Below are 18069 nucleotides of genomic sequence, written 5' to 3'. Positions count from 1 at the left end.
CAGCACTGGGTATTTTTAAAACTCTGTCATGATGCTCTGTTTATACAGTGGTACAGATTTTTAAAACCTGAAAACCTATGAAACCAGGCCAGAACGTCAATCACATTATCTTTCCTTAGTCTTTGCATTTCAAGTCTGACAGTGACAACACCATTATGCTCCTTGACCATTGGTTTTCTCTTGTCTCCAATCCAATTTCCTTGCTCATGAAAAAGGGAGTTTCAAGAATATTAACAATGGTTTGACTTGGGGGTCATTGGTATTTTGGTGTTCTTGTCTTTTTTTCTATTTTTCTCTAAGTTTTAAGTTACTGCAAAGTGGCCAGGCAGTGGTGGTCTACACCTTTAATCCCAGCCCTCAGGTGGCATAGGCAGGACGATCACTCAGTTTGAGGCCAGCCTGGTCTATAGAGTGAGTTCCAGGACAGCCAGGGCCACACAGAAAGAAGAAAAAAGTTACCACAAACTGAAAAGCTAAACCAGAAAACCAAGATTGTTCTGCAGTAGGGTAGCCCCTACCCTCTGTGGTTGAAGTGCATGGGGCTTGGGCAAAACAGTTGATCTGAACAGAGTTTTATACACAGTTTGACTCCACAGCTTAACCTGGATTCTCAAAGTACCAAACAAAAACAAAAACAAAAAAACAAAAAAGAAAAATACATTCTTGGGGCTGGGGAGATGGATCAGTGAGTGGGCACAAGCAGTAGGATCTGAGTTCAAACCTTCAGTGGCCATGTGAAAAGCTAAGTTACACATGCAACTGATAACCAGGGCCATGGGTTTTGGAGGGGTGGAAGCAGGAGAATCACTAGGGCTTGCTGGCCACCAGCCTCCCTCCGGTTCAAGCTCCTGTCTCAAGGAAATAGGGCTAAAAGTGAACACCTGGGCTCCTCCTCTGGCCTTTAAACACACATGAATAAGTGTGCACTCACACACGCGCACATACACCACATAACACTCATACTCTCTCACCCATAAAAACATTAAGTTCTTTTGTAACTAGATGACGGTGACCAGATGATGGTTATTTTTAGAATAAGTTACTATGTGATTACTTACCCTATGAATTATGCCAGCTGAATGCAGGTGCTTAATGCCACAAAGCATCTGGTAGAGGAGGTATGACATTCTTTCGTGGTCCAGCTCCATATGAATAACCTGACATAAGTTAGCGTCCATTAACTCCATAACCAAGTACCTGAGTAGTCGAGAGAGACCAGCCACACTCATTACTGTTATTTTTAAACATCCCTTCATGATTCTTAGGTCACAATTGTTATGAAACAGTACTAATGGGATATAAACATTGCATGCCTAAAGGAAAAGCACTTTTAATAAAGTAGCTTGAAAAGAATCAAATATTTAATAGGACTCTGTAAAAATTTCCCAAGAACATACAAACAACTAACTTACCCAATGCCTTTCTGTCTCTCACATTATAAACATTTTTTTTTTTTACCATGGAAACAATCTCATACAAACTTTCCTTTTTTATCTGTGTCTATCTGTCTGTCTATCCATCCACTGACCTCCCTATCTATCATTTGTTAGATCATCCTTTCAACATGTATCCCATGCTGCTGTGGACACTTGATCTCTAGCATCCATGACTCTGGCAGGGCTGCCGATGAGGGTTTGCAGAGCGGGTAATGGGAACTCTGAACTCTCTGCTCAGGTTCGTTATCTATCTGAACTTTTTTTTGTTTTTTTTTCTTTTTGACTTTTTCAGAGAGGGTTTCTCTGTGTAACCCTGGCTGTCCTGGAATTCTCTGTAGACCAAGTTGGCCACAAACTCTGAGATCCCTCTCCCTGCCTCCTGAGTGCTGGGAGTAAAGGTGTGTGCCACCATCACCTAGGTGAAACTTGTCCTTTAAGGATGAACATACAGCTTTCAAGCTCACGGTCCATCAACCAGCACATGGTTTTTGGCTCGCGGTGACAACATAGCTCCCTCACCCCAACCCCACATCCCACAGAGGCGCTTACATCTCTACCTCTCCTCCACTGTTCGTCATGACATTCTGACTTGGCCTATGCTATTCTCTGCCCAAACTGATGACTTCCACATTTGCAGAGACCCAAAGGCCACTGTTAGAACTTGGCTGCTTTCGGTGTCTAAGTGCTTCCTTTTGTCGGAGTGGCTGGAATCAGATCCTGGCTCTCCTCTCACAGTGTCCACTGCCTTGGTGACATCCAGGCTGCTGTGCCTTGAATGGCCATTTATAGATTATTCTTCCATTCCTTTAATCCAGGCCTCCTTCCTGAATACCAGGTCCTTTCCTCTCTACTCACTTCACTGTTCCACTTGGATAGGAACTCTGAATTCTTGTCTAAAACGCTCCTTGTGAGTCTACCTGCTTGGCACCCCCAGTCTGGTCCTCTCATAGTTCTCCATATCTCAGCTGAGAGCCTTCATGTGTGGCTTTGGATTTCTCTCTCACATCTATCAGCAGATCCTAGGGCCCTCAGACAGCATTGGTGTCCAACCTCAAGCCTTTCCCATTACCCACTTGGACCTCTCATATGAACTGCTATGGTTGCCTCCCCATGCTAACTAGGCCTTTTTTGTCCCTACCTCTCAGTGGATTCTCAGCCCAAGAAAAACAATTGTTCTTTTAAAATATGTCAGGTGAGTTCACTGCACTGTGGGAAATCTCACTCTGGCTTCCTTTCCTAAGTGCATGCTACTTTCCTAAGCCACCCTTCCCACTGTGTGATTCCACCCCGACCCCCACGCCCAGCCACCCTGGCCTCTGGGTAGCAGTGCATACCAACCATGCTCTAAACAAACCTCTCCCCACCCCCAAGCCTTTCTCCTCATGCTACTGCCTCACTGTGGTCTCTCCTCCATCTTCCCTGTGATGATGAATTGTAGACAGCAACTTGACTAGAAAGCCCTATGTGAGGTGTGTTTTGGAGGGCATTTTGGGCAGTAATTATTCTGAGTATGAATGCACAAAGTATGAAGGCATAGAGCAAGATCCCGAACGAGGAAGAGTAGAAAAGGAAGGAGGCTCTTCTCCGGGAGCTTTAACAGTCTTTCCTGGGTTCCGGCGTCACAGTGCTAAGACTTCTACCACAGCTCTGAGTCCTCAGCCTAACAGCCTCAGATTGAATGCTACACTGCTGCATCCTTGGTCTTTGGCACTGGTGGTACCCTGGGGTCTCGAGCTTACAAGTGGCCTATGTTTCCTAAATATAAATCACTAAGTTTCTAAATTTTCAATCTGATGCAAAAGATACTTACACATCTTGGAATTCTTCTAGCGTTTTCTGTGGTGTGAACACATTTAACAAGCTAATTATCTGAAAAGAGAAAATTAATTATATGTTAGTATGCCAGATTGATTATAAAAATTGGATTGAACACTGAAATGTTTAAAAATAGAAAAATAATTGCAGAATTCAATATTTATCATTACTATGGTTGTCACCAAAGTGTTCTAGGGCACAGGATTGAAAATTTAACAACCAATTCAGATGTGCTTTTAATAGATCACTCATGAGCCCCTAGTAACTTAAATCATTACTGTGGAATTTAAATATATGTAAGAAGATAAAAATAATGGTTAGAGAAGCAGTAATTAAAGTATTATGTTGGGGGCTGGAGTGATGGCTCAGAGATTAAGAGCACTGACTGCTCTTCCAGCCATCCTGAGTTCAATGCCCAGCAACCACATGGTGGCTCACAAACATCTAATGAGATCTGGTACCCTCTTCTGGCCTACAGTATACAAACAAGTAAAACGCTGTATACATAACAAATAAATAAATCTTTTTTAAAAAGTACTATGCTAACTGTAGAAACTTAAATACTATATGCACCTTTCTGAAAAGTTTCTAAATAGGAAGGTTGAGCTTGTACTTTATGGTGACAACTAGGCCTCACGGCCTTACATCCCCTTACGAGGCTAAGCAGCTGACCTCCTTATGGCTTGCTCCTTGTGGCCTCTGTGCTTACGAACCACGTATTTCAAGTACACACCCTCAATCATCTCACACGAACAAGAGAAAGGGGAATTATTCACACGATAGAAGGAGTAACCAGCGAGAATGGAAGGGAAACTATCCACCTTCCGTCTTGGGAAACAAAGTGGGTAAAGTCTAAAACTAAAATGTAAAGCAGAGAAGAAAGTGGACAAACATTCTGTTTTCTGGTGTAATAAAATATTCCTAACATGATAGGAAACCTAGGATATCTAACTACATTATAGTAAAGCCAAAATTAAACAAAAAATCAGCATATTAAAGCAACACATGAGATCAAATGGGAAAAGGGGGGAAACAGTTGAAGCTGGACATGGGTGGCATTTCTATCACTTTAGCACTTACGAGGCTGAAGCAGGAAATTGCAAGTTTAAGGCCAGCCTCAGAGTTCAATGTTAGCCTGGGCTACATAGCAAAATCACAAAATGAAAAGGGTTAATAACTTTAATATTTAATACCACCTACAAATGAATTTAAAAAGACACCAAACAGTGTAAGAGAAAATAGAGCCACAATCATGAAAAGCAAATTTCCCATAAAGTAAATAAATAGTTGGGGCACAGTGAAGACTTGAGTTCAGACTCCCAGCACCACATAAACGTCAATGGGAATGGTGGGCCACCTGTATTTTCAGGACTCGGAAGATGGAGACAGGGGATCACTAGAGCAAGCTGGCTAGGTAGACTAGTCAAATTAGCAAGTTCTGGTTCAAGGGAGACATCTTGCCTCAATATATAAGATGGAGAGTAATTCAGGAAGACACCTGACATCATCTCTGGCCTCCACATGTGCATTCAGACCTGCACACACAGGCATGTCCACACACGTACAAATTTGAACACACATATATGCACACACACACGCATGTATGATTGATACATTGGATTGAACACTGAAATGTGTTAAGGATAGAAAAATGATTGCATATGAACAGAAACATATGAAAAGAAATTCAACCTCACAAATTAAAATAAGATTATTTATCATATATCAGATTGGCAAAAAGAATACCAGTATTACATAGTGCTGGTGAATGTAAAGATGTGCCCTCAGAATCTTTCCACCAAAGTATAAGCTGATAGTATGCCTTGACATCAGCTTGTCAGCATATATACAAACCAGGTTATGCTTATCATTTGACCAGCGATAACCTAACAAGTTTTATGAATGAGGGTACCCATTACACCATGGCTTCTAACAGAAAAAACAAAACTGGAAATAATCCACCCAACAAAACTATTTGTATCTTCGTTTGCTTTCCATGGCTGCTATAAAACACTGAAGCCACACCTGGGGAAGACAGGCTTATTTGCTTACAGCTTACAGTCTATCAAGAAGGGAGTCAGGACAGAAACCCAGGTAAGGAACCTGGAGGCAGGAACCGAAGCAGAGGCCATGCAGAAGCACAGCTTATGGCTTGCTCATCTTGCTTTTTAAATACAGTCTAGGAGCCCTGGCCCTCCCACATCAACCACAGACTTGCCTATAGGCCAATCTGATGAAGGCATTTTCTCAACTGGAGTTCCCTTTTATCAGATGACACGAGCTTGTGTCAAGATGACCAAAAACCAACCAGCACAATTTATTAACTAAATTATTGTATATCTGTATATACAACCATTTAAAAATGTATTATGGCTGTGTCCATTAAAGTATATGAAACTTACCAACATTCCTCTTGGGATGAAAAGGGAGTAATAGAGTAATTGTTCTTACTTATAAATATGTGAATTTACATAAACAAGCATGCTCACTACAATGCCCACACTAGTGACTGAGGCTGAAGGGCCCAGGGATTTTCACTTTCTAAGTTACATTACCTGAATTTTTAAAAATAATAAACATTTATTTTTATAAACTGACAAAATTGAAGAGTAAAATAAAATATACATTGAATAAATTAAAACCAATCCAAAACACAAACCCAAACGGAGGTGAGGGATATGGTGCAGTGGCAGAGAACTTGCCTTGTGTACATAAGACCTTGGATTCAATCCCCAGCTTCCCCTCAAATTAAAAAAAAAAAAAAAAGTGACAAAAGAGTCAACTGATCTTAGTGGCATACTCAATGTCACCATATAGAAAGGTCTGGCACACATGTGGAAACAAAGGGGAACACAAACAGTTTAGTATAATCTTAAATAGTCTCCACTCATCTAAAGCTGGAGAAAGATGTCATGAACCGTTCTCTTCAGGGGCTGAGAAGAGGGTCAGGTGGGTAAAGGCACTGTCACAAAGCCTGCTGATGGCTGACCTGAGTTGGATCCCAGAGTCCCACATGGAATCTCTCCCCTAAAGAGAGCCAATTATGGTCAGGGTCACAGTGTTAGGTAATAGGGTTAGGGTTAGGGGTTAGAGGTTAGGGTCAGGGTCAAGGTTAGGGGTTACTGTTAGGGTTAGGGTGATTCTGGCAGATTGTTTTCAGGGTTAGGGTTAGGATTAGGATTAGGATTAAGGTTAGTTGTTAGTGGTTGGGCTGGGGTTAGTGTGAAGGTTAGGCTGATCTGGAAGATTGTCTTCTTAACTCCACAGTGAACAGTGCCATCCCCCACTACTAACTCCCAATAACTAGATGTAATAAAGAATATTTTTTAATTTTATGAAAAAAATTTAATCTTTTTATAATTTCTCTCATCATCAGTTAATCTTCAATCTGATCACACCACTAAAACCAAAGCACACAGGAGTACCAGTAACTTACATTTTTATGATTGACACACTTTAGGAGGACGAGTTCACGGTAGGCTCTCTTTGCATGCGTTTGGTTCTGAAAAGGACGACTTAGCTTCTTGACAGCAACATTTATTCCAAGAACTGTATCAAAAGCAGCACTATAATTAGGAAATATAATAAACAGCCTATTACAATGGCTTTTGAAAATAGCAATGGAGAAATATTTGATGCATTGTCTTTCAAAGAGAAAAACAAGACAAGGAGAAATGTTCTGGTATTCCCCAGTCAAGCTTATGCATACGGGAAGAGAAGTGGCAGAGCTGGATGGACGGACTAACCCCTCCCCAGAGACATCATGCTTTTTGGCTACAGCTGGAGTGGAATTCAGCAATTCTTCCTACTTACAATTTTCAGTTAGCTAAGATTAGCAGGTTCAGAACCAGGTAATTTAATCCAAAGCACAAAACACAGGTCAAGGTATGAAATTTTTCATTTTAAACACATGAAGAAATTAAAAACGTCCTTGTTATCACTGATTAAAATTTCAGTATATTTTGGAGTATCATGGAGATGTCATGGTTGAGCTCATGGAAGGAATTTAATAAATCTAAGTTTTGACTGATTCTGTTTTCCCAGGCCAAAGAATCTGAAAGGAAACAGAAGCCAAAGTCTCAGCTCATGGTAAATTCCCAAGATACAAAATCCCAATGTAAGCACTTGCTATATATAAAATCCTGCAGGAAGTCATGCGTCCTTTTATAGTAAGGCTAAGATCTAAAGCTCCAGTTTCCAGGCCTCACATCCCTTCATGGAATCCAGTCTTCATTTTTCTCAGAGACTAGATATGGAAGGGTGAGAGGCACGGTCACATGTTTTAGGGTTTTCAGCTAGCAGTACACAGTGTCGTCAGGCAGAGGTCTTCTGAGGGCTCAACAGGGGCTCAGGACTGCTACACACAGCCTGGGAGCCCAGGCATCACATTAAACCCCGCTTCTAAGTTTATTCTATTTGCAATACTGTTTATCTTTACTCCTTTCTGTTAATTCTTTCTGCTCAATAACTCTAACTTAATTAGACCTATTTTTAACGTAAAGACTGTCCATTGTGGAACTGGCTTAGGAAAACCACTGCATTTATTATATGTTTATGGATATGCATATATACAAGTCATAGGCGAGCCCACATGCTCAAAGGCAAATTTACTACTCATATGAACATATGGTATAAAAATCTATTGTGAAATAAACCATTAATGAATCTGTGTGCATGTGTACACTTGTATGTATTTCTTAGAGTCACCTTTCTTTTTGACTGAGTTCAAGGGTTCTTACTTGGCCCCTCCCATCCCTCACAGCCTTGTTCTGATGGTACTTCAGGGTTCCCTTTGTAAGTGGGTTAATGCACTTTACCTTGCTCTTCCCCAACAGCATAAGGTGACTATTACGCTCTCCTTGCTCTCTTCTATCTCTTTATCCTTCTCCCTCTTCCTCCAATCCTTTGTCTTAAACAGTCATGCTTGTTAGCATCTCCGTTCTAAGCTGACAGCTAAGCCTCTGTGCTGTCCCCCCTCCCCCGTCCCCAGCTGTCTATAACAGGAAAGTGCGTGTGCTCAGTAAATATCACTAGTTGCACAGCTGGAACTATACTTCATTTCCTAAAGGCCACACAATCTTTACTGCCGATCACACACACACACACACACACACACACACACACACACACACACACACACACACACACACACACACAATTAGAGTGTCTGCTACATGGAGGCAGATGGGCTCTCCATCCTTCCAGCCTATCAAGTGCTTGACCACTCTCCCTTTGTTTCTATGTAGACCACACCTCTTTCTGTACTTCCTTCCACAAGGTTCCAATAAACATCTTTTTCTTAGAGACGTCTTCCAAAGCCCACCATCAGTACCATGTCCTCCCACTCAGACACCTATGCTTAGACCGATCCATCCTTTTTTGAAGACATCGCAAAGCCTGTTCACAGAACTCGTCCTGCTTCTGGTCTCTTATATTTGACTGACTTCTTGTATTACGTGCTCTTGTGTTGTCTTCATTGTTGGAGTGTTTCCTTAAGGAATGTCCCCAGACAACTAAATGATCTTACTCTGCTTTCATCTTTGATGTCTGTCCTTTAAGCTGAAAATCGATTTTCTCACAGAACATTAAGGCCACTGTTCTACTGCTCTCCAGCTTTAGTGCTTCCCAAGTGATGGGATTAAAGGTCTGCACCACCAACCCTGGCCTAACTTCTGGCTCTAAGACAGTCATGTTCTTGCTTTCACAAACTCAACATGTTACACATAACTCTCATTTTTTCCTGTGACTTGCCACTCAACACTGTATTTATGATTCACCCACAAATCTGAGTACTAGAATTTACTCTGTCATTGCTATTATATTCCTTTGTGTGATTGTCACTGCTGTTCTCACTAACTTGTTAATTTCACTTTTCAAGTAATGACAAGAATGACTGCCATCGACATCCATGTGCATAGCTCCAGTCTTTCCAGCACACCTCTCAGACGTGCAGATAGCTAGGTGGGAGTGCATAGATTCCTCAGTAGATAAGGCCAGACTCTCTTCCAACATGGGTCCATCAGTGTCTGTGTCCGTCAGCAGTGTGCCAAGAGTCCATGCCTGAGAGTTGTATGTGAACGTCTTCACCAACATTTGGCATCACAAACAACACAGCTTACTTTTTACCTTTGGGCTGTATGTATTTCACCATGTACATAAGAATATTGTTTTAATTTGTATTCTCTAATAAAGAATGACCACCAGGTAATAAATGTGAGCTATCTTAGACCACTAGTTTTATTGTAATTTATTAGGGAATAATAAAAAATGAACACATCGTCTCCTCTGTATCCCTACTCTTGGGTCTCTGAGGCTTCGTTATGAGTATTTTTGCTGATATATCTTCCACACTGCTAATTCTCTCTTCATTTACACCTAATAATTGCAAACATGTTTTTAGGTTTGTAATTCAATTATCATAGCTTTCACTTTCACATCTATAATTTCCACTTGTTCTCTTTTGTAAAGTTCTTGTTATTTCGCTGAAGTTTTCATCTTGTCTTTTATCATCTTGAACATATCACCACAGCTATTTAAAATTTTGGATCTAATGACGCTCGGATCCTCTGCTGATATTTTTGTCTTATCTCCCTGTGCATCTAGCCATTTTTATTGTTTTGGACTTTGCATTTATAAAGCTGCTCTAGATATAATCTGAAACCTAGGGCAATTCTCTCCTTCAGAATTTATATTTGCTTCTACTGGGCACATGGGTGACACTAATAGTTTAAGCTTGCCGCTGTGTAAGTTCAACAAGTGGATGGTAACTGAATGGGGGCCGTGCCTCACTCAAGTTAACCCCATTACTTCTAGGGTATGGACTTTCAGTGGCAAAACAAAGCAGAGGTTATCCAGGCTCTATTAGAATTAGAGAGCCTCAGGATTGAATTCCTATTCTCTAGCCACAAGTCCAAGCAGTCCCTTTCAGAATTTAAATGATCCAAGAAACAGATGAGCCCTAGATGATGGGTTTCCTATACTAGGCTTTCCTGATATAATATTGATTCTTCGGTGTCTTATTAGCTCTGTAAGACAACTGCTGAGCATGAGGACAGTGAGGACTCTGGAGGCAACTGTACTTCTTCATAGGTGTGTTTTCATCCCTGGCTTTAGCCGCCTCCCCATTTCACCCTCATTTTCTGTACTGTGATCTCTACATTTCCCGTCCCCTGGAGTTCTGCGGGAGAAAGGCCCTTTCTTGCTTCACACAACTCTCTACTTACTCCCTTCCCCTGCTGTGTTATCTGCACCAAGATCCCAACTTATTTGAATGTTGCAGAAATTTATTAGAACTTTTCCATTCACTGATTGTCATTCTCTTTTGTTTAGCTCTTTATCATCTTGAATCAAAAATTTCAAGCCGTTATTTTAGAGGTGAACATGTAAACACGCATTTAGACACAGTGGGTTGCCCAAGGTCACAAAGAGCTTCAGCCAAGGATCTGCACTGGGCTCAGAACTCAAGTCTCCTATGTCACAGACATTCTGAGTGTCACATCAACAACCTCCTTATCAAACACATAGTATTCTGGACATTATTTATGGTTTGTTTATATTTATAGAGGAAAATAGACAATTTAAAGACAGACCAATGTTCGCTTATAGAAAGTTAAAAGGAAACCATGCGGATCGACCTATACTCATTATTTCGCATTAAGGTCCTTTTTTCCTTACTGTAACTGCTGCTCCTAGGAACTGCCAAACCCAATATTAAAACCTTAAAGAAATGGGTAAGTAAGCATGCATGGGGCTGCAGGTTTACATTTTGTGTTGAACACCTTAGGGTTTTAGGAGGAGAAAGGAAAAGTATACACTAAAAACCTACCTCCTAATAAGCCTTACTAACATCTTCTAAGGAACAAAAACATAGAAACAAATCAGATAAGCCAAAACTGTTAGGACAACTGGGAGCAGGAAGGGAGGCCTGGGAGCAGCTCAGCAATGAGGCTTGCTGAGCCCTGAGTCTGACGCTCAAAAGCAGAAATGAAACCAGGTCAGAATATTTTATCTTGGCCCCAGCTCTTACACCTAACTCTGTAGGTCAGCAGGCTAACCTACACTGTGGTTCCTGTGCCCATCTGGCCTCATGTGTTTACCATGGTCTAGTTTAACAGAACTGACTAGTTTAGAAACCACAGACTTGTGCTAACACATTTTATTTCTCAGACCTGTAAAAACACACTTGCCTCTAATTAGCTTCTAGTGCTGTTCTTGTGGCTACTGAATGGCCACACATTATTGATTTAAAAAAACGCAAATTTATTATTGTATGCTTCTGCAATTCAGAAGTCCAAAATAAGTCCTAAGGGGCTAACGTAAGGTCAGCTCAGCTGTGACCCTCATGAAGGCTCTGGGAAGAACCCATTCCCTTCCTTTTCCCAACTTCTAGAAGCTTCCTGTATGTCCCACAGCACTCCACACTCCTTTTGTGACCAGGACATTCCTGACTCCATTTTGTAAGAACACTTCCACTTCCACTGGCCCACCAAGCCAATCCTCCTGCCTCCAGATCACTGATTTGTTGCTTTGTTTTTCAGATGGGGTCTCATCAAGGATGGCCTTGAACTCACTATGTGGCCCAGCCTGGCCTGCTACTTACAGTAATCCTCCTGCTTGGATGTTAAGATCATCAATATAATCAGGTCTGCAAAATTCCTTTGCCCTATAATGTCACACATTCACAGGATTCAGGGTTAGGATGTGGCTATATCTGAGGAAATATTACTATGCCCATCACACCCCTACAGGTTCATTGGTAGAGTTTTAAATGTATGATGCTGATGAAAAGAAGCTCTGGACCATGAATAACAAAAAGACTGGATGTTAACAATCAATGACAGAAAATCCTATTGTCAAAGTAGCAGCTCACCCACTGTTTATTTCAGCAAAAGTAAACTTTTTTGGCTTATTTTATAAGAATGTGCCATTACCAGATCACCCTCTTATCCTATCTGATTCCAAATGATAACTACAAAAGGAGAAAGGGGGAGGGGAGAGGTGCAATCACTTCTGAAGTTTTACTTTCCTATATTAGAAATTATGGTGAGAGGATACTATACTATAAAAATGTCAGTTATAGTTACAAAATTAAAGTATATATACATATGCATATATATATGCATGTATGCATACGTGTCATATACATGTATGGAAGTATATGTGTACATATATGTACATATATGTACATAGGCATGTATATCTGTTTATGTACGCATGCATATTCATGTATGTGTATATACATACGTAAGTATGTACACATGGGTGTATATATATAAGCATGTATGTATGCATGTATATATGTATGCATGCTGCATGTACGTATATTTATATGTACATGCATATGTATATAAGTTTCTCTTTGTGCTGACAAGAAACCCAGCTACTTTCACATGCTAGAGAAGTGCTCTATCACTGAGGTTCCTCTCTAGCCCTACACAGTTCTCGAACAGAGATGAATATAATTTATTGAGAAATTCTAAAGAGGAATTTAATGAATATTGATTTACTCATCATTATGAAGATCCTGAATAGAGATTGGGTCAGAGTCCTGGTCATATAAAAAGTATCAGTGATTCAAACTCATCAAGCTTTAACTAAGTGAATTAAGGTCCCAAGACACTAACGATGGTTTTAGATCCAGACTTACCCCCAGAACCCCATGGGAGACAAAAGTCAATGAGCCTTCCTAGTCCTCAACTGTACCACATACACAGAGAGGGTCATGGTGGAACTCATGTGGTTATACAATATTTACTATTCACTTCATTAAAGTAAACTCCCCCAAGGTAATTCCTGTTCCTTCCTCCATCCTCTTATCAAATTACTAATTCCAAATAAGAAAGGTTACAAATCAAGTGAATGCTCATAACTTTCTATTATAATATCCATTCTGTAACTTTCAATCATGGTGTTCAGACTGCTAGATTTTGGAGCATTTCAGATTTCAGGATTAGAGATGCCTATCAGTAAACACAAATACTGAAAAGTGGGACAAAAATCTGACTCTGAAATACTCTGTTCCTGAGCAGTTCAGAGAGAGGACGTCCCACCTGCACTAAAGCACACTTCTCTGCTAAGCCCTCACTGTGCACACAGCTGGCACACCGTGCACACACTCTTTCATGCAGCACCTTCTCTCCTTCCTCAGTCTCTTCTCTGAGCCTCCTCAACTGCTATCCGGAGCACCAGGCCTCCAGTTGCCCACATGGGGGAAAACAGCAAGATCTCCCTGTCTGCAGTAGTCTCAGCTGAACCTACTGATGACGCCTTCACAGGAAACCAAAACTCTCCTCCTCGAATGCCTGCGAGAGTTCTTTCATTTTCAATTCTCTTGGCCTACCAGCTATAAACATTAAATATTTTTATTTTATCACAGTATTTTTATTTATTTATTTTGGTTTTTTGAGACAGGGTTTCTCTGTGTAATAGCCCTGGCTGTTCTGAATGTGCTTTGTAGCCCAGGCTAGTCTCGATCTCACAGAGATCACCTGCCTCTGCCTCCCAAGTGCTGGGATTAAAGGCATGCACCACCACACCCAGCAATCGCCAGCAATCACAATTTCTTTTAAAAAAAAAAAAAATCTTGTTGATTAGCAGGGACTTTAAAAAAAAAAAAAAAAAAAAAAAGCTTTGTCTAGAAGACTACAGTCTAAAGAGTTTGGGAGTGCTGACAACAGAGGTCTAGAAAACATGTGAGAAACGTTACCTTTGTCTGGCCCGTGATGTCGCAGCAGCTGACTGTCTTACCATGCAAGAGCCTAAGGTTCAGGGTCAGACCAATGGTTCTGACGTCCTGGGCTGGACACATAGTTGAAGAGAGACACCAAAGAGGAGACGGCCAGCCCAACCCCTCACACAGCATCCCTTCCTGGTTAATCCATGGTGTGATAATGACACTGCCTGGCCTCATCCTGCCAATGAATGGCAAGGCACTGCACTGATGGCGCCTGGAAATGAACAGGAGTGATTGGGAATAAAAGGAGGAGGGGGGAGAAGGTGGCCATGATGAAGAAATGAATAAAACGCCAAATTCCTGTTACACCAATCATTCTGATATCATAATGCAAGGCAAACGAAAAGATAACAAACAAATAAATCAATGAAGCCAACAGAGTAAATGAAAAGCTGAGTTTGTATCCTACATACGACTGCATATAACTACAGCAAGGATTTAGTTTAGCTCAAAATCTACAGGAGGGAGTATTTTTTTAATCAGTGCTTCTAAAGTCTTACTCAGTTTCACTTTTTACTAAAGGCTTCGTCTATGCTATTAGAACAGGCTAGGCTTACCAAACAATTCCTTGGGCTCCAGAGCCGATTGGTTTCAATTGCTGGTAACGTTTTAGAACAGTGAAAGTTGAGTCTGCCACTTGCACACTGTAAAACTGGCCATCGCTTTTACTGTCACTCATGATGTAGTGTCATACAGGATTCCGGAGAGCTGGTACCTTTGTCAGATCCCTGAGGAGAGAAGCAGAATGAACTGATGAGCTTACCAAACTGTATACATGGTGGTTCTGATCTGCTGGGATTTCAGACGGTATGGCTGAAACGGGAAAATCGGCTTGGTCAAGTTTTTAACTTAAGCAAGGGGAGCATACCCCCAGGCCTCAAAAGACATTTTAGTGGTGTAAGACCATGGAAAGATGAAAAGAAGGAATTAAGACAACTTTTTCTAACATTTATTTTACGCGCCTGGGTGCTTTGTCTGCGTGCATGTATGTGCATGCCTGGACAGTTGTGAGCTGCCACGTGGGTGCTGGGAATGGAACCTGGGTCCTCTGGGAGAGCAGTCGGGGCTCTTAACCTAGGACATGATTATAATATAGTATCTTGGGGCTTGGATGCAGCACACATCTGAGAGTTCACATTAAAAACAGGAGTGAGGTTTAGGGTGGGGAAAGAGCCACCTCTGGTGAAAAGAATTCACACTTATTCCCAGCCATGGTGAGACTACTATTTCACTAATGCATCTCATCCACTTCCTTCTTGTGACATCAGCTTATGTCTAGCGGTCTCGGCCACAGATAGGAACAGTGTTTTGGAATGATTGGTTCTCGAGTTTCTGGAGATAAGTGGAATAATCCTCTAAGTATATGGATTCAGGCTAAAGTGATAAACGACGAAGTGAGAGTCACATGCCAGAGTCCCAGACTTTTACCAGTATTAGAGATACCCGTATGAGCAGTGCAGCCCACAGATGGGTCTGTTTCATGAAAGTGGCCAGACTTGACCTTCATTCCCTTCACCCCAAACTCAGCTATAGCTCACAGTAAAATAATTAGCTACACTCGAAGTGTATTCACAAACATGACTATAAACCAGCGGTCTCAGAAAGTAGTTTTCTTCTGGTTTGGGCAGCAAGTTGATTTCCACTTAGGCTTGAATGTGGAACATCTCCCATAGCTTCATGCTTGAGCCGGTGGTGCTACGGGGAGGCTGCAGTATCTACAGGAGGCGGGGCTTGGTTGGACAAAGCAGGCTGCTGGAGGGCAGGTATGGAGGCTGGTCTAAGTACCAACTGCTTTCTGGTCTGTAGAGGCTGAGGTGGACTGTACCCTCACAGACAATGAAATAACTCCTTTCTCCACTAAGCTGATATTTAGTCTCCACTGCGCATTCAGTCACAGTGGCTAGAGACGGGAGCAATGTGACTGCTATGCTCACCCTGTGAAAGGTTGGGCAATGTTAATTGAAACATTAGTGAGCTAATTACTTTGGTCTTTTAAATTAAAATGCCAAGAGCAAAAACATTCCATAAGTGATGTTTCCCCTACAGCCTCATTATTTCTATAGCTCCATCAAATCTCTGCCTTTTTGTTCCACCATGTGATACTTAATGTCCACCTGGTGAGTTTTCTGCAATGACACCTTTCTTCTTAATACAATAATGCCTAGGATTTCCCTTAAACATGTTAGTAAAGGTTTAAATAGAAGTATAAGGTCAAACAAGCAATGGAGGCCACATGCTAGGTACAGTTGAGCCAGTAGGAGCCAGCCAGATTACTGAATGGCCTTGCCATGGACCACCTGCAAATCTCAGTCGTCTCTGGCAACTCCAGAGTTCTTCACTATGGCTGCTTACATTCCACAGATGGACAAGTGCAATACCAGGCTCGCTTCCTTGAACTTGGGGATTAGAAGTAATAGGCTCAAGAAATATATAATTTCATCTCAATATTTAAAATCCTTCTAAAATGAAAATAAAGTGATCTTGTTGGGCAAGAAAAATACGTCAACTCAGAAGCACCTAGACACTCCTCCTGTTACACATGGCTGATGAGAACAAGATAAAGAGCCCCACCCCCACCACACATAAGACAACCTGAGAAACATGTAAGTTTAGCTACTAATGCATTTATTCAGTTGGAATGGCATTTTAAGTAAAAGAATCAGCTTCTTTTCCAAATTAGGGAGCACAATCATTCCTCAAGCAACCACATTAGCCCAACCCCCAAACCTAGATGAGCTCTCTGCTGTCACTGTCATGGTCCAACCCAGTGCTCCATCCAAGCCACTTCTACAGTCTTGGCAACACACTCGGCTGGGGCTATAAAGGCTTTTATAGGTCTGTCTTTTCCCTAGGCCATGAGCTTCTTCTCAAAAAGTAGGGAGATTCAAGCTGGGCAGGTAACTCTGTGGTAGAGTGCTTGTCTGGCATGAGACCCTGGGTTTATTCCAGAGCGGTTGGGGGAGCACAAGAGAAGGGAGTAGAACAGAACAAAGAGACTGTCATAAAGGCAGGCTTCACAGAGGCAGGGCCTGTCCTCAAGTTTGTTCACACTACAGACAAAGACACTTGTGAAATGTTGGTGAGAACTATAAGGTGGCCAAACATACAAGTTTTAGCTAATGACATACAAGCATGTGAATCCTAACCCAGCAATTACAAGCCTAGAAATACATGGGGGAGTATGTGTGTATAATATTCAAAGATATCTGTACAAGAATGGAGCATGGCGAGCCAGCAAGACTATAAACAATTCAAAACATAAAGTACAATGAAGCCATTAAACACAATACAGGGATTGTGTATACTGGCTTGGAAAGATATCTAAGATACAAAAAGGAAATAAAGTAATTTGAATTAAAGTTCACATAATAAATGCCAATCTGTGTGCACGGAGTATATACACACAACAGGTACACAGGTGAGCATAACGTGCGTGCACGCACGCACACACTCCAGACTACACACCAGCAAGAACAGAGAAATGAGAGGTGAGAAACATTTCTTCTTCCCATTAGAACTTTCTGTTCTGTTTTTAACCTCATATATTTACATTTAAAAAACTAAATAAAAAATTCAATTAAAATGAAATGTTATAAAATGGCCTGTGGCACCTGCCTGGAGGGCGGGTTGAGACAGGTGTGACTGGAGTGAGGAGAACAGCTCGGGTTCTGGGAGACACACTTACAGATTCTCTGAAGTAACCTATGAGGGGTGCGCTATGCTCCAACAATAAGGAAGCAGCAGAGGTCTCGGGGCAGTAAGGCACTGCCCCAATTCCCAGTGTGGCCCAGAACTGAACCGAGGTGTGTCTCACCACAGCATGCTCCTTCCTCCTAACACACCAGTCCCACATCTCCAGTTAGTGTGGGACATAAAGCCATGTGTCTGAGGGCTGGTCACCACCATGCCAGAGCAACACAGGCTGCCCTCACTAGCACACTTTTTCTCTGAGGAAGGCTGAGTGATTCACAACCAGTTAACCCTTTAATCACACTAAAGTTTCAGAATGCACTATTTAAATGGACCGTTGCTGTGGCTAAAAGCAGACTCTGAGTCACCCTGTTACAAAACAGGCTCCTTACATTT

General features: G+C 41.6%; 1 protein-coding gene across 5 annotated transcripts in view; it reads right to left on the bottom strand.

Annotated features, from left to right (window-relative positions):
* Positions 1-18069, bottom strand: part of Mapk9 (mitogen-activated protein kinase 9) — a 41336-nt gene that overhangs the window by 17863 nt on the left and 5404 nt on the right. For 3 of the 5 annotated variants that reach the window (XM_032914438.1, XM_032914441.1, XM_032914437.1), the window contains exons 2-5: positions 14541-14711; positions 6688-6817; positions 3247-3305; positions 1059-1197 (exon numbers count right to left, since the gene is read on the bottom strand). In XM_032914438.1, coding sequence (XP_032770329.1) covers positions 1059-1197; positions 3247-3305; positions 6688-6817; positions 14541-14662 — 450 coding nt within the window. In that variant the 5' untranslated portion in view covers positions 14663-14711. Of the gene's footprint in view, positions 1-1058; positions 1198-3246; positions 3306-6687; positions 6818-13956; positions 14198-14540; positions 14712-18069 lie in introns of those variants that run through there. The other 2 variants (XM_032914440.1, XM_032914439.1) reach the window with 1 other exon arrangement.

Source organism: Rattus rattus, chromosome 9, assembly GCF_011064425.1.
Source record: "Rattus rattus isolate New Zealand chromosome 9, Rrattus_CSIRO_v1, whole genome shotgun sequence".
In the NCBI taxonomy this organism is placed as follows: Eukaryota; Metazoa; Chordata; class Mammalia; order Rodentia; family Muridae; genus Rattus; species Rattus rattus.
The sequence above is the reverse complement of the archived record's forward strand: the minus strand, read 5'-3'. Positions and strand labels throughout refer to the sequence as shown.